This window comes from Cariama cristata, unplaced genomic scaffold (genome assembly GCF_000690535.1).
Source record: "Cariama cristata isolate BGI_N322 unplaced genomic scaffold, ASM69053v1 scaffold33686, whole genome shotgun sequence".
NCBI lineage: Eukaryota > Metazoa > Chordata > Aves > Cariamiformes > Cariamidae > Cariama > Cariama cristata.
In genome coordinates this window covers 4,200-30,431 of record NW_009623261.1, presented here as the reverse complement: position 1 = coordinate 30,431, position 26,232 = coordinate 4,200, and the positions used below count along the sequence as shown (strand labels likewise).

The 26,232-nt window shown below is 42.3% G+C and overlaps 1 protein-coding gene across 1 annotated transcript in view; it reads right to left on the bottom strand.

Moving 5' to 3' along the window:
* The window catches only part of FUBP3 (far upstream element (FUSE) binding protein 3), a gene marked incomplete at its 3' end in the record, with an annotated part of 31,959 nt that extends 7,725 nt beyond the window's left edge, over positions 1–24,234 (bottom strand). Inside the window, exons 1-13 of the mRNA XM_009702663.1 lie at positions 24,139–24,234; positions 23,689–23,794; positions 17,467–17,517; positions 16,945–16,978; positions 14,956–15,005; positions 13,276–13,347; positions 12,467–12,524; positions 9,723–9,885; positions 8,720–8,818; positions 6,632–6,736; positions 6,138–6,240; positions 5,164–5,264; positions 3,712–3,853 (exon numbers count right to left, since the gene is read on the bottom strand). Of these exons, the coding sequence (XP_009700965.1) occupies positions 3,712–3,853; positions 5,164–5,264; positions 6,138–6,240; positions 6,632–6,736; positions 8,720–8,818; positions 9,723–9,885; positions 12,467–12,524; positions 13,276–13,347; positions 14,956–15,005; positions 16,945–16,978; positions 17,467–17,517; positions 23,689–23,794; positions 24,139–24,234 (1,180 nt within the window). The remainder of the gene's footprint in view (positions 1–3,711; positions 3,854–5,163; positions 5,265–6,137; positions 6,241–6,631; positions 6,737–8,719; positions 8,819–9,722; positions 9,886–12,466; positions 12,525–13,275; positions 13,348–14,955; positions 15,006–16,944; positions 16,979–17,466; positions 17,518–23,688; positions 23,795–24,138) is intronic.
* Positions 24,235–26,232: the final 1,998 nt, after the last annotated feature.

The following is a 26,232-nucleotide window of genomic DNA, read 5'->3' as shown; positions in this document are numbered from 1 at the left end:
GCAAGCAGGAAAGAGAGCAAAAGAAACTAACCAGAGATTTTTTGTTTGGTTTTAATTAAAAAGAGTCTCCAAAAATAAAGTCCTCAGTTTTGCTGGCATTTCCATCTCTATACATCCAGCACAACTTCAAAACAAACTGTGGATGTTGCAGACACTTGTTCATTTCATTGTAATGGACTCGTGACCTTTTTAACATTTTAAAGCCTTCTTGGGGAAGGGAGGAGGAAAAGTTGCCAAAGGGCAATTAACTCTTTCTAAATGAATTTTTGAAGATGCATTTAACAAAAGATAATCGTGTCACCTCCCTGGGCAGACAACAGGGATTGTACTGTGCAGCCAAAAGCCAACCCACTTATTTTCAGTCAAGCATGGGAAAGCAGTAAGATGAAGTTTCAAAACCAAGAAGTTTTTTTTTTTAATGTAATGCTTTTGTCTGATGCAGACTTGTCTGAAGCTCTGGTTTTTACATATTGAGGTGAGATCTGAATCAACAGCCACTTCATCTGCTTAACGAAAACAGAGGACCCTTTCAGCCAACACAATTTGGATCATGAAGGAGTGGGAGAACTTCTTTATTGGGCGACAGAGGCATAACCATAGGTTGCTACTCACACAGCACACTAGGTTTCTCCTTCCAAGAGGGGATTAAAAACTGAAGCATTCTCAAACTGGAAGCAAGGAGAATATAGATTTCAAATAATTTCCCCATTTAGCATTCAGCACCAAGTTTGCAATTGTAGGGACTGTTTCCACATCAGGTCCCTCCTGAACCATACTGCAGGGTTAAGTTAGTTGGCTCTCCAGGTTTGGCCCCTACCCCTGTACCAGGACTTGATGCCCTTCTCCTCCTTAGCCTCCAGTGTGGCACAAGTCAAAGCGCTCCCTCCCATCCAAGCTATCCCAATTCAGCCTTCAGAGCATGCAAATGAAGTGACGCAGTCAACATGATGCTGCACGGTGCCGGAAGGAGTTCATCTTCCCCCATAATGAGGTGACCCGCTCGGCACATGGTGGCTGTCTATAGACACATTCAGCAGCCCGCTCCATTCTTCTACCTGATGGGGGGCAGAAGTGATCCAAGAGTGGCCCCCCAGCTGGACGTGAAATCGTAAAGCAATTAATCAAACCTGCTAAAAGGCAGAGCTGACAAGAGCCAGGCCGGCCACGTTATCTGTCAATATTGCTGTATTTATCATGGAAATCCAGCGGGGGCCCAGAGAGGCTGCGGTTTGTTTCCAAGCACCACCAAACAGAGAAAGCACTTGACATGTGTATGGCGCTCGTCTCCACCCTTCTTCCAGTCTTTCAGAAAAGAAAAGCTGCACCTACCCACCCTCTAGAGGAAAAAGCTACGCAGAGGATTTGCAGGGAACCGAGCACTTCTTATCAATTCATAAAAGCTCACACTCCCAAGCTAAGAAGTGATGCCCAAGAGAAAAGGACAAGATCTTCTATCATATATACTGCAGAAGTTGAGCTGAGAAACCTCCTCATCTCCCTTTCTCCCCTTCTTGAGTCGTGACATGGAGCTGGAAGCACAGCAGCAGTTACCTGGCCATAGGACATGCACTACACCCGGGGGCCCAAGATACCCACTGCCTGGGTGCTAACCCCAGAGACCAAGCTACGTGTGCCCAGAGGACTGGGCCAGATTTTACAGAGAAGGCTAACAGCCAAGTCCTGTATCACAGCAGGGACAAAAAAAAAAGGCTGGAAACTGCTCAGAAGCTAAAAGGGAGGAAAAAAGGTCTTACAATTGGTCACTGTTAAGAAAACCCCACTAACATCCCCTCTCCCCTACACCGCCCCACCGGCAGTGGGATAGAAAATAAGAACAATCAGGTGTCCTGCATCAACGCATGGAGAGCGTAGTACATTCATTGTGGTCCAGGCCCAAAAGGCAATGCTACAGCCATCACTCACTCAACAAAAATGAAGGCTGCAATAGACTAAGAGCATAGGCACTGTAAGAACACCGATTACAAGGTAGTATTACAAAGCTACAAGCACTCAAATCACCATACAACTAGTAATTAGTCACTCCAGAAAGCTTCTGATCTGGCTGGGTAAGAATCCTTATTTTGCTGTTGTGGAAACAAAGGTAAAAAGCTACTCTTCACCCCCACAGCGAGCCTGTGCCAGGCCTTGCACTTGAATGCGAGGACACCCAACACCGCTACCTGCATTTATCTTTTCATCACACAGTGCTCTCTGTAGTCACAAATGCTCCACTTCAGTGCACTGCTGAACGACAAGTGACCTTTTCTGATCCTTTATTCAGGATGACTAACGGATACAGCAATAAAGTTTCATTATAATTTAATTTTGCTGTACATATAAACCTCACTTGTGGGCTTAAAATTTGCTTCGCTCGATCGTTTGCCTAACTGGACTGTTCAGTAAGATCAAGCACAATCGCTCTGCAATTTCTGGATGATGGGGAGAGCAGGTGCTTTTTCATATTGAAAAAAGTTTTCAGGTTTGTGAACAGGTTTACAGCAAAGAACAACATGATTGCAGATACACTGCTGACACGCCTGTGTCCCCTATCTGTGTCCCTTGTCATCCCATAGGGCAGGAGTTCAGGGTGCTACAGGGGCCAGAGACACGGAAGGGAACAAGTGAGATGCAGCAGGGCGGGGCAGCAGGGGAAGGAGGCCACAACATATTTCATCGCAAGCTCACTCCTGCCCAACAGGACAGCAGGAAACTAAATGCCACTGAAACATGGCACAATGCCCTCAAGTCTCTGCCTCCTTTACCGCGGTAGCTAATCTGTTCCTATTCTATTCACCTCACCTCTGCTGAGGCTAAAAGCCAACTGTGATTACTTAAATACCAGTTAAGGCATATGTCATTCTTTCTGAAATAAGCAGACAGAAAAATTAAATACAACTCCTTTGATACGTCAGTGTAGTAACTCAGAAGCATCGCAACAATTCAGAGCGATAGAGCTCTTCTGTTCCTGGCTCTAAGTACTGTCATTACCTGGTGCATAGCTCATGCTCTATGACAAATTGAGACTGCTGCTGATGCTCTCGTTTCACAACCGTCTTGGGATTGTATTGGTTCTTGAGAGGAAGGCCAGATGACTCCTGAGCATGGAGAGATTCAACGGCTAAGGCAGCCAAGGGGCCTCCATGGCACTGAACATGCTTGTCTGAGCAAGACAAGGTGCACCAGCCTGCTCTGTGACAGGCTCAGATGCCAGCTCAGATACAGACAAATCCTGCTACTTCACTTTATTCCTCAGACACCTCAAGTATGTGGCTGCAAGCAGCTACCGTTATTACCACATTCAGACACCTTCCATTTCATCACATGGCACTCACAGAAATCCAGCATGATGAAATGACTGTTCTGCTTGTCACTAATAAACTGTCTTTTAAACTAATTCTCTATAAAAAGAATCCACAAATGAACCTGCTTTTTCTCAGCTAGCTGCTTGTTATAACAAGCTTACTTGACAGCTCTGCATGAAGAGCCTCTCTTACAGATTGTGAACAAGGGCCTGGAGGATACAATCATGAGTGAGAGCACCACAAAGAAAACCACCACAAGCGCTTATAGCTTATTCCTATGCTGCATTCACCGGCCACTAAATACTGGCAATTACAGAAAACTCCAAAGCCTCGTTTTCAGGCAGCACGAATGCGACAATCCCGAGAGAGAAAGATTGCAAGCTGTAGTATTTAGTGTCACCGGACCTACCTTTGCCTATAACAAGACCACACTTATCGGCTGGCACCGTGTAGGTTATTTCCTGCATGCCCCCAGGTGTTCCAACACTCCAGTCCCCACGGCCACGACCTCTTCCTCGGGTGACAGCCAGGCTTCCAAAACCATCTCTTTCCTTGGAAGGCAAAAAATTTGTATCAGTGTTTTTTTGCTGGTCCCAATGCACATTAAAAACAAAATAAAGCAAGGTAAGTTAAACTGCCTTATAATCAATGGCACTGAATCAAGATATCCTTGGACTTCAGTTTCACATTCAAGATTTTGAAGCACTTTAAAGAAATGCCAAGTAACGTAGGTTACAGTTGCCTTCCTGACTCAGGAAGATATTTATATTTTTTAAATGCATGCCTTTGTATCTGCTGAAATAAACCCATAAACAAGCATCAGCTACTAAAGGACTTTTAGTTTGTGATGAGGGCTTTCCTTAGAGCAACTAATAGATCTTGGCACGGACACACACAGAAGATGCTTCCAAACCCTTTCAAGTGTCATTCTTTAAAAAACTGCTGGAATTACTCAGCTAAAATGCACATTTTCCAAAACTTTCAAAGGAAGCTTTTAAGTTCAAAGACACTTAAAGGACATACCTATTTTGGGTAACTGATTTCTCCAAAAGCAAAGGCCGTGAGCAGAGGCTACCATGACAGACCTCAAAATTGAAGTGAATTATTAAAAAAATTATGAAATCAAGCATTCAAACCAGATCTCAGGGCAAGAAGAGATATCAAGACCTACCCTTGATGGACAAATTATGCTCAGGTATCTGGTCTGGAGTGGCCTAACATCTCTTTTCTTCTGGTAATACAAAGGGAATATACAACCTCCTTCACGAGTCTGCCCTACTGCTTCACCCATCTTTGTACTTCTTGCTCTTGGGCAATGCAGTATGTTGATATCCTTCTTAGAGCACAGTGATCGCACACATGAGCGTTTGTTGCCTTCCCCTGCCTCCCACAGCCACGAGACCAGAGGACTGGAGTCTGAAGAGGAGGCATCACTAAGCACTGCTAATGCTCTGCTGTCTAAGAGTTGCTCAGCCCTACCGAGCCGAGCCTCCAGCCACTGTCTCACACGTACTGTCAGACTCCATTCCACCAGATCAACATTTCCAGGTAAGTTAAGAACAACTAAACATGGCCGGGGAGGATAAATGTGGAGCTAAAATGAGGCTTCATAATACTGCCTGAGAATAGGGGACCTTCCCATAGCTCAGTTAGCCCATATTACATTAAAAAAACAAAACAAAACAAAAACAAACAAAAACCAAACCTTGCAGCTCTGTCCTGGGCAGCAGCACATGTGGCCTACCAGAGGGAAAATTTAACACTGCTGTTCTTCAGATGGTGGCATCCATCCACACAGCTGCACACATGCAGACTACATTCCCATATAAGCACTTTCCTCCCAAGAGCCTCCAGAACCCACCTGTGCTGTGAGAATCAGCTCACTGATGATGTGTGCTGCATGTTGACATCTATCGGGAAGCCCCATGACCTGTGCGACTCTTTCAGAACTAATCCCATCATCTGTGAAGAGAGGTGGTAAAGACTAAATTAAAAGGAGAAAACATTCACCTGCCAACAATAGCTTCCTTCTAGCACCACCATTGCTAGCAGCATTTTCACATAACATCACTACCCCAGGAGCTACCTCTTCCCTCCACCTTCAGCCCCTCTTCCAGGGACTGAAAGAAGACAAAACCCAGCCCACATTGCAGAGGGAACAACATTCAAAAGGCAACACCTTCAAATGTCAAAAAGCCATGAAAGAGACTGATACAATTTTAAGAGGACAAAGGCAGCTTTGATAGGTGATCAGACAGCCAAGGACCCAGAGAAAGTTACTTAGAATTAATCAACTCCTGATCCCCAAAGGCTTTAATGTCCTGAAGAAGAATTCTTTATTAGGAAGTAAAAGGTTTTTGGTTATTGTTATTCTGTTTATCCATATAATTACCACTCAAGACATGACTGTTGTGACATCTAATGTTTGCACAGGCAGCTTTGATAGGTGATCAGACAGCCAAGGACCCAGAGAAAGTTACTTAGAATTAATCAACTCCTGATCCCCAAAGGCTTTAATGTCCTGAAGAAGAATTCTTTATTAGGAAGTAAAAGGTTTTTGGTTATTGTTATTCTGTTTATCCATATAATTACCACTCAAGACGTGACTGTTGTGACATCTAATGTTTGCACATGAGTTGTATATAATCTTACTCTCTGAAAACGAGAAAGTGCATGAGGAAGCAGCACATCATATTTCAATGGGTTTCAGAAGGAGACAAAATGCACCTTTAAATTAGGAAAGCCTAGCTACTGTAACCTCAGATCAGATTCACTTTAGCAATCCCAAACTGGAACACTGGTCAGAAAGTAAAGGCTCTCCATCCTCACACAAACCTGGTTTAAATTGAATCCTAACTCCAGCATCATTCTGAATCTTTTTGATCATTTCTCCATTTCTTCCTATCACAATTCCAACAGCAAACCTGGGCACAGAGACCTGATGGGAAAGGCAAAGCAGTATGAAAGCTCAGAGAACTAGACTGAATTACTCTGATTTTACAAGGCGATGCTCTTAACTATGAGGACAGGCCACGTTAGGCAGCTCCAGGCTACAGAACCATATTGCTTAAGAAAAACAAACATGTGGCCACAAATTCCTTCCCCACTAAATGAACTCTGCACTACAAGAATGCAGCTTAAAAAGACAATTACAAAAGTGCCATCTGGGAGTCCAAGAGAACTCCTCTTCTTTGCCACCAGACTTGCTCTTCTGGCAAAAGAACACAATACATTTAAAAATAAGCTTACAGGTTACGTGCAATTTGATGACTTCCACCCACTACCCATCCCACAGGGAGGTTAGCAGAGTACTCGTGAAGAAAACATACCTCTATGCTGCCTCCTCCCATTCTAGAACTGAAATCATTGCGTACGCCTCGGAAGTCTGCCTGATCTTTCTCTCGGATGATCTCCAGTACCATTTCCCTCGCTTGCTACATGGGGAAAGAAGTTACAGTTAGCTTAAAATTATTCTGCTTGCCATCTTGGTGTCAAGGCCTCAACATCGGCTAATGGTCAGGTTTCAGGCAGAGCGATCTCCATCTGCTTAATGGAAACAGCATTCTGATTTAGAATTTCTTTTACCACAGTCAATGGAGATCTGTTCTTGATGGCATCTTCCATGTCTGACAAAACCTGACAAGTGTGCAAGGTGGCAGTTTCTTGTGTGCAATTGCTTCCTTCAGTCTTTCAAAAAGGCCCCTTAGCTTTTATAATATCTTTAATTTCGGTTTTGTTTTTAAATCAAAGGAAGTGAAAGCCCTTTCCTACTAGATAGAATTGAAACCAATACAGTAAGGTAGAAGTTGTGGTAGCATAGCAGAGATCACGTCCACTAAGAGCTAGAAAGCATGTACCAAGGAGGCAGGTGGGCACTAGTGAGCTTATTGACACTCAGAAAAGTTAAGCTCAAGTCTGCAGCAAACCAGTAACACATTTTCTGAGACAAATGAATATTTCTTCTACCTACTTGCAGCCCTCAAGGCCATTCACAAGCTTGCATGTAGCCCAGCTAGTAAAAGTGTACTTTGGAAATAAACCAACAGCAGTCATCATTAAAAAAAGCTTACATGTCAAAACCAAAGCCTTTGTTTCTACATATTACCAGTCAAACTTTTGACATTTTGCTTCTATCTCCAACTCTGAGGGACACTGGTGAATCTGACTCCTTTTGCATTTTTACGTATTTTCCATAACCCCATGGTAGTTTTTACAGAAGGAAACAACTCGGACATTTCAGAGATGCCAAGACAGAAAGGAGGGCAATGGAGAGATTTCATAGCGATTTGAGAGTTAAGAAACGCTGCTGCAGCATCCAGAGAATCCCACCAAACCCAAGGATTCATCAAGACTCTTAAATGCTTTCTAAGTGTGTTCAACTTTTCTAAGTGCCTCAAAGATCTTCCAGCCTATGCAGTCTCCATGACTGCTTGGCACAATTTATTGCACGGAAGACGTGACAACAGCAAGGCAGAAGCAGCCACCTGGGAAGTAGCAGCACCTAAAGTATGATTTGGTTAAAAGTAGCAAGAACGCCATTAAACTCCTTTTTGCATATCTATACCTCTACAATAATAATTTTGAAAAAAAAATTAATATCTAAAAGCCCATTTGCAACAAGAGGTTTAAAAAATACAACCCAAACATACTATTTCTGAGCAACATCAACTGTTGCAGCAATTTATGATTAGGGAGATCCTATGAAATAGAACTATTTTTATTAGAGACAGGAATGCTAAACTAGATTTAAGTACTTAGCAAGGTATGAAAAGCACTTGCTGAGAAGTGGAACATGCCACAGCTAAACTTTAATTCAAGCATTCCCATCATGCTGCCATCTTCCAGTGTCCAGCTGATCATGGGTTTTTACTTTGACCGCAGGTATGAATGTATCTGTAGAACCCTGACACAAGGAGACTGAGGTACTAATATGAAGCAAACCCCTTGGTTTCAGGAGTTGTCATGGGATTTTTTTATTTTTATTTTTTAATTACCTGCGTCGATTGGCTGTCTGAGATAGTGAACCTTCCACAAAACTTTCTCCAGAGTGTGATTAAGTTAGTCACTAAGAACCCAGTTGCTCAAGTAACATAGAAGCTATGATTTTTTTTTGCCACACAGACAGGAAAGCATTTCAAACTACTTTCTCCAAACCCTCCTCCTCAGGTCTTCTCCTACCCATGTCTAATACCTATGTGGAGTGAGAGCTCCTAGGTTATGTTGTAAACAAGCCAAAACTTGCTATTCTGGTGTTTTAACTTGCTCTACTCAAACTTCAACCACCTTACAGAACAAACAAAACCAGCAAGGATCATTATATTTACAGTTGGATTTGACTCCATTAGATGCTCATAAATATACTAAAGTTTAAATTTCTCCTTAGTTCTCTGGGGCAACTGCTTACTTTTATTACATACCTGTACTTTAAATGCATCTCCAGTAATTCGGAGAGGTTTATCTGCTCCAGTAGGCAATGGACCATCTTGGATCATAATCATTTTCACACCTGTTCGCTCCTGAAGAAAAAGCACAGAGCACTTTGCTAAGCAGAGTCCCTAAAACAAGTGACTATATTGTGGTTACTAAACATTACGCAGGTCAAATCCGCAGCTTTACAGAATGCTACTTTAGCTCTTCATGGGTAGTTATAGCACAAATTCAGTAATAGTCTTAGAGTGTAAAGGACTGCCAGAAAGTGTGCTGCTCCTGAAGTTCTCAAATAGTTGAGGTAGAAGGGTTGTCTTTGCAAGACCTTCAACAACTGATTTTTCAGCCCTTTCCAAAATCTGTAGCTGTCTGCATATAATAGTTATTAACTGACCAGCCTTAAAGCTACTGGGCGACAGAGGCCTAATCAGGGCACTCAAAAACCCTACATTTTTGATCTAGGTGCTTTTCTGAAACCCTCTATTCTTTAAAAAATCCTGTACCAGATGGAGGAATAAAGAATGTCTAGGAACATAGATTTATACATTACACAACACTTTCAATTAGAAAGGCGTGGGATGAGAAAAAAAAAAAGAGACAACATACGCCAGCTTTATCACAGATCAGCAACAAAAGAGAAGCACAGCACTCTACAACAGCATGGCTAGCATTAAAAACTATTGCAACAGCAGACTAGACATAGCCTTTTCTTGGCTACACAGATCCCCTCCTAAACAGCACGCACCAAATGTTATCTAAAGCACATGAGTTTCTTTCACAGTTCTGGCAAAACTCCACTACATGCGTAGCTGAGGCCAAACCGATTTTGTTTGTAACACAAGATAGGACTGGAGTCCAGCTCTCCGAAGGCAGAAGAGTAGTCCCTGCTGTAGAAGGTTAGAGCATTTAAGGCTCTCCATTTCAGCACGCTCTTGTTGATCTAGAGAAGCTGCAGTAGAGAAGACAGCCCTAAAGTAAATGCATCTTGCGCACCTGCAACTGTTTTATTGTTTCACCTCCTTTGCCGATGACTAGACCCACTTTGGATGCCGGGATCAAAATCTCCTGAATCGTACTGTTGCCATCAACATCGTTGTGAAAACCAGGTCCGTTCCGACAGCGATCTACAATCTGCCCCAGTAGCCGTTTTGCTTGTCTTTGGAAAAGAATCGAGGGAAAGAACCATTAGACAACATTGTTCCATGTGACCAAGAGACCAGGAACCATCGGAATGGGAAGCGATCAGGGAGAGGAGAAGTAGTGAAAAGATGGAGGAAATCATAGTTAGCACAATGTTTGCTTATTTATTTTTTTTTAAACTCTTTGATGTATACTTTCATCTATCATGATTACTTATAAGCAGTTTGATTTTTGAAAAGGGAAGAGAGAAGGAAGAGCAGCAGCATGCTCTGACCTCTTTGGAAGTTAAGGATAACAACTGAGCTATAGTATTTGGGGTGCTTATTTTGAATGAAGATGTTCTAGGTTCTAAACTTTCCTAAATTTTTTAAACATACATACAATATTTGGTAAAAGTCAAACTCTGTTCTCCTTGGTCAAGACAACAAACACACACTGCTCTGATACAAACACAGCACGTTGGTTAACCACTCTCTGATCAGTCACAGGCAACTTCCTTGCTCTTCTTTGCCTGCTCTTACCAGCAGCACCAGAATACTGTTCTAACACAGCCTCTGCCCCAAGCAGTAGGTGCCGAAGCTACACCGCGAAGCGAGGCAAGGATACTGCAGCAGCAACCAGTGAAAGACTGGGTTCTTCTACTCCTGGTGAGAAGAGACACACAAAGAAGCATTTGGGAGATTAAAGGTCCCTTCTCTAAAATCTTCAGTAGCATGTCAGAGGTAACTGACAGCGTTTCCCTTCATCTTGAAGGCTCCTAGTACAAACACATCCCTTTTCTGCCCTTCTCAAAGTAGGCAGAAGGAAGTCACCGGTTCCCTACTGGGTCTAAAGCAGCATCTTCCCCTCTCTCCACTTCATACCGAGCCCTATCAGGCACCCTAGGACAACTGTCTTCTCTCTGGCGATTTGAAGAAACAGTACAAAGTCATCCCTTGCAAGCAGGTGTTCACCCAAGACAGCTCAGTAGGTGCTGATTTGAGGCTGCACACAGATCAGAGCACCGGTTTCTCTTGACTTTCTCACAAAACAAGGCAAAAGGTGGAACCTCTGGAAGCCCATTTCAAATATTCTGGAAGAGTCTTAACAGGTTTTATTAATTTATCTTCATATTTCACACAAAGTTCTTTCAGTGACAATATAGAGACTGCAACAGTTAATACACAACGTATGTCAGATGAGAAGGGGTCATTTGGAAATTAACCCTATTAGTTTGCCATTGGATATAACTAACGGCAATTGTCCTCACAAAACCCTTCACAAAGAAGTCTGACATCTAGATTGGTTTCCTTACTTAATTTTCTTTCTACAAATAGCCTGAAAAATAGTTCAAATAATCAACTTGACAAGAATTTTAGCACAAGAGTAAATTAAATTTCGCCTAATTCCATGTCCTCAACACCTTGTTATGCTTCACAAATTGAGTATTCTCACTTTTTTTTTAATTTAAAGATAGCCTTGGACATCACTACATTTAACTGCTTACTTCAGAACCACGAAGTCTTAACTATACCTCTTCCTCATTTTCCCCCAACTGCATCTCATCAGGCACCCCAGCTTTTTAGTATTTTGCTCTTGTTCCGAAATATCCTTTGCTAAAGGGGGAACAGCACTTCAACATAAGCAAGAATACAATGCCTGCCCTATAATGTGAGCTTGCCAGTTATATTTATTCTGGCTCACTGCTTGCAGTATTATGGTAGAATAAGGAGATTTAAGTAGCCTTACATCTCTTAGGAATGATGAGTGTCTTCTCTTTAGAGAGACAGTCTTTGCGCCCATGTATTTTCACTATCAAACGCAACTCAAAGATTTCCAGATGGATTTTAAAAAACCCACCTACCCAAAGGCTGGGGAGAGAAAGAGCAGCTCCATATGTTAAGTGTGTTCCTGTAAGCCTGAGGATCCTGGATCCAGTTCCAGCAGGAGGTCCTCAACTGGTTTGTGAGAGTCTCAAACTCAGCTCCTGGGAAGGGGGAGGGAGGAAACACTGTCCCTAAAGTTTCTATAGGCCTAAAGAGTAGAATCCCTGCTGGCTGGCCACGTGTCTCTACCATGCAGGGATCAGAATTTGAGACTTTGGTTCAGTCCTTTGCTTCTTGTTGGCAGTGATGCAAAGGCAAGCACACCCAGGGGCCTCATGCTGCTCTGCAACAACACCAACACCTCCAGATTATTCTGGAGTGGCACCGACAGGCTTTGGAGGCCTCATGCAGCCCTTCTTCAGCTGGAAGGATGTTCATCTCAATAGGAGTAGGGAAGCAAAGGGGAGAAGAGAAGTGCCCTTCAACAGCTTAGCTCAGTATCCTGGAAAGCTGCAGTTAGAAAACTGCATCCTAGGTGCCCTAAGAGCAACCTTGCCCTGCGGAGGGGAATTCCACGGAAATTTCTGCAGAGGGTTCAAACTGCAACTGGAAAAAAGCCTTTGAGGTGCACAGTTTAAAGCATCAGACCAAGAGGTTCTATGCTCCAGAGACCCTCAACTTTCTCTAGGCCAACATTTGCTGGTGTGGCTAACCAAGTAGCACCACTGACAGAGCACAGCATTAGGGAGAAGAGAGAGAAAGCAAAAGCAGAGAAATGAAATCAGAACTCACTCAATGCTCTCTGGCGTCCCGGTGAGCACACAGGGCCTCTCGGGCATTCCACCACTGTCTACAAAGGAAACGAGGACAGTTTTAATACATGGAATTAAAAAAAAAAAAGGCAGCTGTTTCAGTAACTATCAAGCACTAATGGAAGCACCGCCCTCGCCCTCCCCACACACAGAGCACACTAATGAATTCAAAGACATCCAAGGTCAACATATTTTAAATGATTTGTTGGATGTCTGCATTCTTTTAAAGGCTTCCCCACCAATTAAAGGGAGGAGTAAGAACTTAGATTACATTCTTCAACAGTTTCCTATACAGCACTGCAGTACAGTTTTCCTCAAAGCAAACAGGCACTAGCACAGAACAAACAGGTGGTCCCATTTTTTCGACACAAGACGAGTTGTATGAAGAGCTGCCGCCACCCTCCTGAAACGTCTTCTGCCAGGAGTTGGAGCTGACTGGACTAATCAGAGACAAACGGCAGAGCCGAGCAAAGTGGTACCACCAGGAGAAAACAGCTGCAATTTCAGGTTTAAGTACAACATGGATTGTCCATTTGCACTGTACCCATCTGTTGGTTAAACACAGTTCCTTAATTGTGTTTCATTCCCCAAACCACCTGACAAACCTGTTTTCCGTGCTAGTCGGGAGGTCAGTCCCACAACAGTTCTCCCATGCGTGTTAGCCTGGTGTATATGTATCAGTTGTTAATGGCGATAACACGGCACGAGCATGGCAAGGCACCCAATCTAATGGACACAACAGCCTTCAACATTAAAATCTGTTCACCCGCCATACAAAGAGGCTCTTACCTGGAGCAATTTGAATTTTGCAGCCAGACTCTGCCTGAATCCGTGAGATCTGTTCTCCTCCCCTGCCGATTACTGAAATGAGGTCAACAAGCATCAGAACATACCACTTTTCCAAGTAACTGCAGAGCACCTTCCCCCTTTTGCTCTGCTGCAGCTATCTATAAAGGAACAGTTTGACTCCAGCATTGCAGAAGAGGTATCCACAGCATGACCAGATTTATCATAGCAGAAAAACATTACAATACTGCCTGAAGTTATTCTATTTGCTTGGAAAAACAAAACAAAACCAAAAAGCCTGTCTTGCACTGGAATGGAAATACATAGTATGCAAGAAATAAGGCACTAGTTTGAGTGCTGCTAGAAGAGTCATTCAAGTATATCTTGTTCAGTCCGAACCAATAACCCAGTTATTTGTGGTACTGAAAAAGGTAAAGACTTTTATTTCTTTAAAATTTATATTTTACTGCCTCTTTTCAATGGACATGCTATTTAGCTGGTCTGCACTCAGACAGAATCTGCTACATACTGAAATGCTCTATCAATCCTAAGTCAAAACCAATACCCATCTCCCTTAACTCCTGGAGTCAGCACACACAAGACGACATACTGAGAACAGACTATGTGCAAATCACCATTCATAACCTTCCCAGACAGCAAAAAGAGCAAAACTGTCAAGTCAAACAGGTACACCTGGCTCAAGATGCTCCCACAGAAGCATCTCTCAGCTGTGGGTTTGTCACTCTCCAGCATCTGTCTGCCCCTGAGCCAGGATTATTAGATTTAACACAGAGATGATGTGCCAACAGAGCACGCAAGCTCCCCTCTCACAGAGCCACAGAATCCCTCTAATGTTCCCCTACATGTGGTACCAAGACCAATAAATTAAGGGGTCTGGCAGGAGAAGAGTGAGTGTTTCCTTTGCAGGAATTTGAGTTACAGTTTTATAGTGTCTTCAGAGTTAGGACAAAACTTCACGCACCAAGGGGTAATTAACATGGCCTGTTATTTTCCTTTTTACTTTCCATATATCAAATTGGAAGAGATACACAGAGATGTAGCACTGGAAGAGTCTATGCAATCGCTGTAGTAACACATCAGCAGGAGGTGCCATTGAAAGGAAGAGTAATGATCATCAAGAGGAAGAGAGAAATTAGGATCAAGCTTGAAAGAGAACACTATCAGGAATGCAAATCTAGGAAAAATTCTCATCTGAGCAATGCATGCTGGTTGTGTTTCCCTGCAGCAAATGTATGAGAGAGAAAATTCTGTTTAACTTGCCTTGAGTCGACTCTTATTTTAACATTTAAATGTTGTTTTCCTCCCTCAACTCTCACAGTTTTGCATACTCAAAGGATGTAAAATGTTTCAGTGAGGGGAAATAAATTCCCTTTTGACTTGTTTATGTACTATGCTAGTGGGAATTTAAAAGACAGAATCACTAAAATTCTCAGTAACTTGCACCACACAGTCGTCATCTTATTTCTGGGACACCAAGTTTTTCCATGCAGTTTGCACCTGGATTTTAAACACAGATCACCTGGTCCCCATGAAGACAGCATTAGACAAGGCTTATCCAAGACTAGTAAGCAAAAAAACTTGTGAGCATGTCAGAATAAACAGCATTCCTTTTTTTTTACACAAAACGCATCAAGAAACATCAAAAGCATCCAAGGTACTTACTAAATCCAACCATTTTATCAGGCACTTTGAACTCTTCTGTTATTACAGCCCTAAAGAAAAAAAAATAAAATCAAAGAGTCATTACAAAGAACAACTTGGAAGACAACTATGTCCCTGCCGTGGAAGCCAGGCAGAGCATAAGGCTTTTGCACACACAACTAAACACCACATCACAGTCAAAATAATTTGTTTTGAAAGAGACCTCTTGTGGTCACCTAATTTCTCCTATGCTGGATACATTTCCAGTTTACTCTCCACTATCTTCAATGGAGCTGATTGGGAGAACCTCTTTTTGTCATTCTTGCTCCAGGTAGATTTAACAGAATAATGGTGAGGTTTCTTTAATATTTAGCCTAGACCTTCCAAGCCACAGTCTTGTGGATATGCTCTTGCCAAGAGATGCTAACCAAAGCCAATCCCGATATGAATGTCCCCTCTAATATTCACTTTTTTTTTTGCCTGCTTGTCCTTATCATTCTTTTCCTTGGAATTTATAAAAGCTGTCTTCAATCATCCTTTGAAGTCTTATTATCTCGAGACTTCCATATCTATTGCTCTTTGGACTTTTTCAAAGTGCCTCTGCCTCAAAACATACCACCCAAAGCAATTTCCTAAGACCTGACCATAGTCAAGTAGAAAGGAATTAACTTTGGTTTTTTGCTTAGCCATTTCTATCTTGTAGAAAATACAACACAATGACTATGGAATTTGCAAACTCCATATATTTAGATACGCATTATACCCAATTTGTTCAGCAATCTCAAAAGCAATGAAATACCTGCATAATAAGTTCAATGCAGGTTTTGTGGTGAGTTATATTAAAATATTCCCATTTTTTTTGCTGTAGATCAGTTGGGGAAGGTATAATACACATAAGACTTCACCAGCTAAGCTGCAGTATACATTAAGTACTCTCCATTGTCCTGAGGGTCACCAGAAGCGATGCAAAACCAAACAGTGCCATCTCCTACCTGTGAAGGCACCTACCTACAGAACAGACTCACCTGCTACAGGGAGGTTCACAATTACAGTTGTTTTAACATGCAATAAACCGAGCCTGTTGCCAAAGCGTCCTATCCTGCATTGTTTGTTAACCATCCTGTGTTGGAGGAATGGTTGCAGGTAGACAAAGAAGCTAACCTAGCAGAAAACCACCAAAACCAGAAATAAACCAATTCAGAGTTTTCAGCCTAATCAATTCCCCACATGAACACCACTCCCGGCAGAAGAGAGGTGGCAGGTAACAGCAGAGGAGACAACACTGTGTACCCCTTTCTGCGCTGCTCCAGTTAGGCATTAGCTTGAACCTAACCATTAACAACTGAAGGTTCTACGGTCTTCATGTATATTGCTTGTCCTCTCTGCTGAGGCCCCCTACAAACAGCTGGTTATGATAGAAATGCACTACTATCGGCCCAAAGGTGAATCCAGCTTCAGAAATGCTCTCCCCTTCCTACTCAAAACAAACCAGACAACTCCTCAAGACCAGGATTCGAGAAAAACTGAGAATTTTGCTTTTGTATTAGATGCTAAGACATGCTGCATGACAACTCATAATTGCTTCAGTCTCCCAAAACCATCTTTGACAAAGGAGTCGTCCCAGGTCAAGTTACACCAACAAAACTAAAAAATAATAATAATAAAAAAAATCTACCTGCCCATTTAATACTTCCAACTTTCGTCAAAATGCCAGAGCTTTTTTCACTTTTTCTTTCTTCCCCCCAGCCAGGGCAGGGAAAAGAAGAGAAAGAATTTATTCTTCTTGGTCCTGCAGATTTACAGGAACCAAATCCAAGTTTCACATCAACTCTTCTTTCTTCATCATGACAACCAACCTTAAAGGGTTAGTAGAAAGCTCAGCCTGGAGAAAACCCAAGCTGACAGTTTCTCCACATTCTCAACCTCTGACTTCCTAACACTACTACAGATGGTGGATCAATAAACAATTAGAATTGATCAATAAATAATAAAACATAACCCACTGCTTACCTTTGATGTACCAGGGCCCCTAACTGGTTACCTACTGTGGCAGAGAGAGAAAAAAGGAAAAAAAATCAAAGCATTAGCACGGATAAACTAACTTCATCCCTACAGAAAAAGAGTTCTTACCATTTCATCAAAAAAGAAAGAAAAGCAAAACAGTAATTTAGGTTCAGTGGCTGAAATGAATGCGTTACGTGCTACAAAACAGGAGGGGATTTCTTGATCAACACACACCATAACCCAGTGTCCAGCTGAACACAGGATAGGGAATTGATCCGCGTCTCCCCATGCTGAGAGTCATGGGAGAAAATCCTGCCTGCCCAAATCCAAATCCCTGCAACTAACCTCCCCGCTTCCCAAATTAAGCCCAAATTAGTAAAAAAAAAAAAAAGGAAAAAAGGGGAGGGAGGGAAGGGGGAGAAGAGAAATTTCAAGCTGACGGATATGTATTAAAAAACAAAAATAAATGCCGAGCAGACTCAGAGCAAAAAGTCTAGGCAAAAAGCATTAACGACCGCTTGCACATACTTCTCTCTGTGTCTCTTATCTGTGCTCCATGGAGCCCACTTACACGGAGACCTGTTAAAGGAATAGGTCTGTTAAGTAACCTTGTGGCACCCAAACAGTAGTTTTTTTAAAAAAACCCAACACATTTTACTGAACGCAGACATTCCAGGCATATCTGTGATGTTAGCTGGTGGTCCACTTATGATTAGCAGTTATCTCCCCAGCTGACAACCCTCAAATAGATTTTTCCCTCCCGACCCCAACAGATTAGATCTTTCTTCCAAATGTTAATGGGGAAAATGTCATTAGACCAACTCATGCAAAGTGGGAACACATGCCCTGCTGGGCTTCCTACTGGACTTTGCCGGCAGCAAACCTGCTAAAAACCAGACCATTTGGTCCTAACAACCAGTTGAAAGATTATATTGCATGCCTGGAGGGCACAAGCAGCAAAACAAATGAAACGGGCCAACATGTGAGCTGTGACAATAAAGACGCTGTTTCAAACTACCTTGCAGCAACCTGCACGTTCTTTGATCTGAAATAAATTGCCAATCAGATGGCGGGGCTAGAAAGCGAATGCATCCCACACTCTCTAAATCCAGTAGAAAAATGCATAAAGTTTGTGGCCAAACACTTTACTCAAAAAAAGATAAAGAGAGTCAATACTGTATTTCTGCTGCGTGTCAATACCTTCATAATAGTTCAGGTCCAAAATATCGACAGCATATATATTTTATTACTCTCCCCAGCTCAGCAATAAGACAACTGCTGCGTTATTGACTCCATTAGATTTGTCTTTGCATATTCTCACCCTGAATATAAAAAGCTCTAATTTGATAACTATCAATACTGCAGCTGAAAAAGGCGGGTGATGTAATGGGGAGTATTTGCTCTAGCTGATAAGCTACTACTGCAGAGCTGAGCAAATACGACCAATTTCAGAACCTCGCCATCTTGCCCCAAACTGTGCTCCGAATACTTTTACTACATGCAATAGGTCTGGTGGCTATTGCTGTAGTACGGGATTGCCCTTGCCACAAACCAGGCCACTCATCATCCCAAGACGCCAGAAAGAGTGGTCTTAACACTACAAGGCTGTATTTAAATACCCACTTCGCATTTCAATTCACCGTAACAGCTCTCTTAGCAGTCTGTTCCACTGCAGCCGCTGCCCACAAATTATGAGACAGATACACATCCTATAATCAACTCCTGAAGTTCACGCAAGGAACGGAAGAGCCTTCATTTTGTAACACAATCCTACACTTGAAAAAACCAGCTGCTTAGGGGAAAACTGTAGCAGCACAAGAACTTAAATCAGTCAGGGAAATATTGCTTGAGATGTATGTAACATAATGCCTCCAACCCATTCCAAGTACTATACAAACATAAGCCATTCATCACCCCAGGCAGATATCAGCCGTACTGTATATTTATTGTACAAATTACTTGAAAAAAATTAAGTCGCAATAACTTATGTGCAAGATCATTCCGTCCACATTTCACAGATGATCTCCCCAAGAGTTAAGACAGAAGACAGATGGAGACAACTGGGAGTGATTTACTTGAAGTCAGTTACAATTTCTCTCCGTTTTGGGGGAAAAAAGAAACTACGTGGCTCCCGGTTCCAACAACCTAAAGGTACGTTCCTTCTCCAACAGGCCCATTTCGCTCTGAAAGACAGCGACTAATAGAGAGGCAGGGCTGGGGCAGCGCACGCTTGCTGCAATACTGAAAGCTGATGTACTGTTCCACCATCTCCCTCTTCACACCAGGGAGGGGGCTGAACTCTGACAAGCCACGTACATATTTCCCCCTTTTACATCTATTGAGTACAATTTAACTGTAACTGCAGTCATTTTACTGCAAATAAGGAAAAATACTGAATAAAATAAGCACAATTTCCTATTAATGGCACCTGCTGGCTGATAACTCTTCACTCTGCTTTCGGCTTCACCTTAACTGAATTCTACCTAACAGACACTCAAAACAAATGCGGATTTTTTTTTCCGCCCCATAAAACAGAGCAGCGCCTCCCACTAAATTAATGTGCATGATAGGAATATACAATCTCGTCAAGAATATCTTCATGGCTAGACTAAAATCAGAGCGACGCATCTCCTGGAAAGCAGTGGAACGGGGCTGCATTTCATACTTTTGAACAAAAATGGGACTATCATAAATTTTAGAAAGCTACAACGAAGACATTGGATACTCTAATTCTTTATCATTAAATATTGCTAGGTTTTTCTTTAATTAAATGGTCAAAACCTAATAATTTTCATGTCTGCCTTCACTGCAAATCTTTATAGGCTTTTTTCCCCTCCCTTAGACTGCCTTATTTAAAAAATGGTCATCTGTAAAGTTGCAATTTTGAAGAACATTGGCATTTCGTGTATTACACTAAATCTTTTGCTGAGAGATCTGCACTTTTGCCCTGGTCCTACTGCTGCTACAGATGTGTCAAGGAGCATCACTACTAGCTTGCAGTGGCAGCAAGACAGGGATAAGATTTCCTTCTGCCCATCACTATTTTCATGGAAAACATGTTGGAGTAAAAGAATAAAGTATTCCATACAACAGGAGCATGTTGTATTTGAGCCCCTCAGCTCTACCACAGTCAAGTTATTACACCAAAACAGGGCATCTTCATATCTGGAGGTACCACAGAAGCCTGGGGAAGACAGGGGATGGAGAGAGGGGGGATGTGAGGCTTCTCCAAGGTCTCTCATCTTTGTTTCCCCAGACTCAAAGGATGCCCCCGCCTTCAGCTGCAACACTGCTGCTTAACCCTATGTGTATCACTGGAAAATTCTTCAAAGCAGTCTAAAACAGGGCAAATAAAGGCTAACATTCTGGTGATCAGTCTCTTTCCAGCAGACTAGATCCCTGCTTCCTATGAACTAAAGGAGGCTGCCTCTTTAAGGATTATTTAGCATTAAATAAATTTATTGAATTGTGCTAGTAATCAGAGGGAGACATTAATTAGAATGGAGGCCAAGAGCAGCTGTTGGCCTTTAACAGAAGGGCTGCGATCCATCCTCATCAACGAGCCACAAGCAAGATGCCACCAGGTCTCTCTGCAGCTCAGACTAACCCCATCTCTATGCTCACCTTCGCTGAGAAACACTACCTGCTGCAAGCAGACGTATCAATGCCGACTACGACTTCCTGCCAGCAGTACAAATAAACCCCATCCCCTCCCTGCACTATAGCTATTTGTAGGATTATTTTAAAGTTGTTTCCAGAAACGGGAAATAAAGCAGCCAGGGAAAAGAGATATAATCAGTCTCAAGCTCCATCTAACACCAATAGGCCAGGTCACCAAGGCCAATCCTAGCAGCTCTCCGTTCCAGATGAAGGTTAAGGGAAGCGCAAAAGGAACTTGCACATTCTGGTTTCCAAAGCTATGACAAATCTATTTTTCCTGGAAATGCCCTAAAAGCAGCTGAATTTGTTTTGACCAGTGCACTGTCACCCTGTCTTAAGACCACTTCCTAGGCCGACATCAATCAGCTGCACCAGCAGCTCTTTACAAAAATGGACAGGCAGAATTAGATTTTCCTGAAAAACAGACAGTTCTCCTGTCACCTTAAATACTTCCTCTGGACCCAATTTTTTCAGGTGCATTAGGAACAGAAGTAATTTTCTAAAAGTTAGATGGGCATAAGGAAGCAGTGAGACCTGCACCCAGCCATGAACACGCAGTATACCGAGGTAAACAATCAAAAGATTTACCACCACGTTTGTTTCCAAGCTATCCAGAGCAGAATGTATGCAGACCCCCACGCTACAAAATTTCTAGAGCATGTGTCACCACAGAAATAATCATTTCTTGACAAGAACATCTCCAAGCTGTGGTTCACAGACAAGCAGAAAATGGAGAAAAGTGTGGGTATGCAATCCCGACACCCCTTGCTTGCAGCTAACGGAGAACTAAAAAGATCATCCAAACAGCAAGTGCTTTCCCAACATAAGTGTCCTATTAAAGGCAGCTGTCATCTTCCAGATGCTTAAAGCTAAAGCGGCATTATTGAGTTTTAATGCCATGGCAGTAAGAGCAGGTAGCCTAAGACTGACTAAGGTATGGATCATACCACAAAGAAATACAGAGCAAGCAGCACTCACAGTTTCAGGAGTTCCTTTCCCAGGCTGCAGTTCTGGGGATGCAGTTAAAGAGCAGCACAGGAGGATGACGTGGTTAGGTGGGGAACTCATTACACAACTGTATTTCAGTACAGGACTTACTAATGACATTAGAAATAAAACCCAAGATGACCAAAGCTGAACAAAGCAATACAACCCCTGATCCTACCCTGAAAATTCCTGTTTCATTGTGAAATTCCAGCCCTTTAAAATATTACTTCCATCATTTCTCTTTTCTTCTTAAGGTCTCACAGATCAGATTTTTGGGAAGGGAGTTGATCAAAGTTACAAAACCTACAGATGTATATGAACAATCCAAGGGCAAATACAGCATCGGAGCTACTTTGAAAACAGTTACAGACAAGGCCCAGTGCTGAACTACAGGGTAAGCAAACACCCACAGGTCTTCACATCAGCAGAACACCACAAGAGGCAGGGGTACAGCCACTCTGGAAGGCTCTCCCAGGAACGATACCTGCTCCATGGAGTTATCTATCACAACACAAGAAACCAGCAGCAATGTACATTTACAGCCCAGGCTGCAACTGTATTGACAAAAACAGTGTCCATACAAACAAGGCTCAGCAAGTAATAAGGCTCACTACTAAAAGTTTAAGTAACTCGAGCTGCCATTAGGCACTACAATCATTTCACATGTCAAAAGTTCATAAAAACCCATTTTGTCAAGAGGTCAGATTTCATAGTTCAGTCTGATGAATCAGTGAAAGAAATAGGTAGGACTAATGTTATGAATGACTAGTTCCCAGAAGGCTACTTTTATTCTTCTTCACATATAGCCCCTTATCTAAGCTATTCAGACACAGCTCAAAGTCGTTCAGCATTCTTCAATGCTGAACAGCCTGCTTGACAGCCTCACACCTTCCCATACAGAAACCAACACATACCAGTAATACCAGGCTTCTGGCTTCTCATAGTGATGCTCCAGCCTGAGATACAAGGTGCAGGGGCTCACCCAAATAAACCCATTCTTTCCTAAACACCAAACCAAAGGAGCAGCAACCTCTTGCTCAAATAGAGCCTATGCCAGAGAACAAAGTGGGTTGTGGTATGTGCTCAGAAAACAGCAATGTTAGCAAGCCAGAGGCTCCACAGGAAAGAAACTTCTCCCTGTGCTCCAGCACGTTTTTTCAGAATGAGAAGCAGACATGCAGTATTTTCAGCCTTTATATCAGACAGAAAAAAAATATTTTCAAAATAAAGTGCTAGGCAGCAGCTTTGCTCATTTCCTCAGTACTCCTGACATATCTGTGGTGAAGAGAATCACCCTGCAGGGCTACCTGTGTCAGTAAAAACACTAAAGGAAATAGGAAAAGGAAGACATAGCCATGTTTGGGTTTTTTATAACCAACCACAGGAAAAGGTGAGCTCTTAGCATCTATACAGCAGCAGATAACACAGTATAAACACCTCTGGTAACAGTGCACATCATTAGATTTGTAAAAAAGAAAACACATGTTCTAACATTTTTGTTGTTCCCACCAAAGATAAGAAACTAGTAACTTATTTTAAAATTGTAACATTTCATACAATACTAACTCATTACAGTTACCAGATATGGTGCACCCAGTAAATTATTCTTTGGCTGCGGCCAATGTTAAATGTTTCAGAGAGTTAAGAATTCTCAAAGCCTAATTATGAGAAAAGCTAAGCCTAATAGGGGAAATTGCCTTCCAACTTGCATCAATACCTTTTCTCCTTAAAATTAACATACAAAGCAGTCAGAACTCTTGACAGTGACTCAACTACTGTGCTGTTACCACTGCTACACGTGTAATACTGTCCCTGTACACGGTCTCCTCTCAGAAAGTAAGGATCATCAGTGAAGAACACCTTCACTATGTACATCTGGTATTCCCTATGTTCAAGAACTAAGAAAGGATTGCTTCACAATAATAATACTAATGCCTAAATGCCCTGTGCTATCTAGGTAAGACTAAACAGCACAGGGAATCTTGTATAAAATTTCTATACACAGAAAGATACATTGATTTCTGTCCTTAAAGCAGACAACTGCCTCCATAGGTGAATTTCAGGAGCTGTATCCACAAGACTGATTAATCATAGCCAGCTTACCTCCGTCATCCAGGGGCCGTTTCTGCACTCCATAACCATAGACTGACGGGTCCACGAGTGTTGTAGAATTATTCAAGTGAGGAATATCTCCAATTTTAGCAGCAATCTATAAAAACAGGGAATAAAAGCATGATTAGCATACCTGAAGTTTCAGCCACCACAGCTAAACATTCTTTCTTCCAATAAGGCATTTACCCCAGTCCAATCTTCCCTTGGCTATTCACTACATAGGCAGCTTTATAACAGTTCCAAGACAGCAGTGCTTCATTTGTAAAGTAAACAATTTTCTGCTTGCTTTTAATATTTGTTTAATTCGGATCGCATTCACCCAGTTCCTCTTCCTGATCGTAAGGAGGTATTTGCTCCCTGGAACATTATATTCAGGTTTGTTCACTCAACAGAGAGCTGACAAGCTAAATCTTGCAAAGAGGAGAGTTCAAACTACCTCACCAACTTTGTCCTGGAGAAGCTGCCACCACCATAGCCGTGTAGGAGGACACATGGTTCCTCCTGTGTCCATGCATATCCAGATGCATTGAAATGCATAATCGCACATCAGAGAGGGGAGCGGAGGGAGAAGAATGTGAAAACACGTAGCACAAGGACAGGCTTAGGAACTCCTTGTCAAAGAGACTGGATCACTCTGTGTTTACTGTACAAAGAATAAGCCAGTGGGCAAGCTATTAGTCCAGAATTAGTTTCAATTTCCTGCAGCGGTCAATACAGCACGAACATGCGTAACGCTGCCTGTGTCCCTGTTTCCGTCCCTTACAGAGGGGTAACCGCCACTCCCTGCCAAGCCAGGGTGCAAGGAGGATATTTTAGGAAAGAGGAGACAGTCAGGTATCACGCTAAGGGGACTAAGGTAAGCAAATAAACAGGCGAGTGAGACACCTAAACATCACTTAACAAAAGTGAAAGGTTAAGCTCGTCTCTAATGACACGTGGGAGACATCTATACAGGTGGATCCTGACAGACATGAGCTCTTTCACCTGCTCTCCAAGCTACCCGATGTAAGCCCACTCCAGAAACACACAGGTGCGTTACTTTGGTGCTGCACCCAAGTTAATACCCGCCTCGGGGACAGGCAAACTGCAGTCTCACAGCACCCCTTGCCTACACAAGTACTTTGCTATAATAAGCAAGTGCAGAATAAAGTAGTGACACAACAAATATAAAGCACGGTGTGTTCTACAGCATTTGCTTCCTTTTCCAGCAAAAGGAAAATAACTGAATAGGATCTTTACCAGGAGTCTGATCTCACTCTATTATAACTGGGATTTCACCAGAGAATAAGCAGCAGTAACAGATGAAAGAGCATTTTCCACAGATATGTTTCAAATGAAGACAAGGGCAAATGACAAGTATAACTAAAAGCGTTTCTAAAATTTGAGTTTTACTGCAACAGAAAGACATCTACAGTAACTCTGGTTGTTGACACTATCGGCTGCTGCAGCAGAATAAACAACTGCCCAAGATTCAGAACCACAGGGTACTGGAAAAAAGCTATTTGAAATAATCTTGAAAGATTGAGGGCACTGCTTTTAGAAAGAGAATAGAAAATATTCTCTTCAATGCCTTGCATGAGAAGGGCTCCAAGTTTTGACTGTTTTCTTCTCATTCTGTCCTGTCCTTTTAGAAAGTCAACACCTTTGTTGTACCAGAAACTGAGGAGCTAGAGAATAAAATCTTCCTGCAGGACCAGCACAGTGATCATGTAGTGAAGCTTTGCTGCTAAGCACCTTCCATATCAACGTCTCCAAAAACTAATAAGCCCATAGAAATCTGATTCTGAAAGCATTAGCACACCTTGCCCACTCCATACTAGGGAGTGCCAAGTGATGCTTTGCTTTTTTTGTTGAAAACTGTACTGCATCCATGGTTCCAGCCCTTTCCCCACGTGCGTTCCCCTTACTTTTGGTATGTAGAGGATTTTAATCAAGGTACAAAGAGCATAGATGTTTCCTGACTACTTCAGTGCTGAAAATACATTTTATAACAATCTATTAACAGCTTTCAGATAATAACTTACTAGGTATGCCAAAAGGAACAGTGTCAGGTATAACATACGCTGGCACGTTTTGGAATGTTTGATTTCAGCATGCCCTTCATGAACTCTCTGTTAGTAGTTAGTTACTTGAAAAAAATCTGTAAGCTGTGGAAACTGCTAGCTGATAGTTTGGAGCTGAAATCACACACCACACGCTCAAGGGAAAGAAAGAAAATAGTCTGTGGATAGCAGAAGCTGGCCTACAAAAGGAAGCTAGCATGAAGCACAAACGTGCACATGAACAGATCAACACCACCAAGGCTGTCTGCTCCCAGAACCAGAGCTCTGCAAACCCCTACTTGTGCTTAGCACACAATTATCACCCTGGCACAATATCCTCCAAGTAAAGGGCAAAATAAGAGAGTCAAAGCAATTTTTACATTATCAGCTTTTGGGATATTTTCCTCCTTTTTTTTTTCCTCCTTTATTTAAACTTGCACCCTTATCTCTAAAGCCTCCCAGCTGCCACCGGATTACAAACAGACAACACACC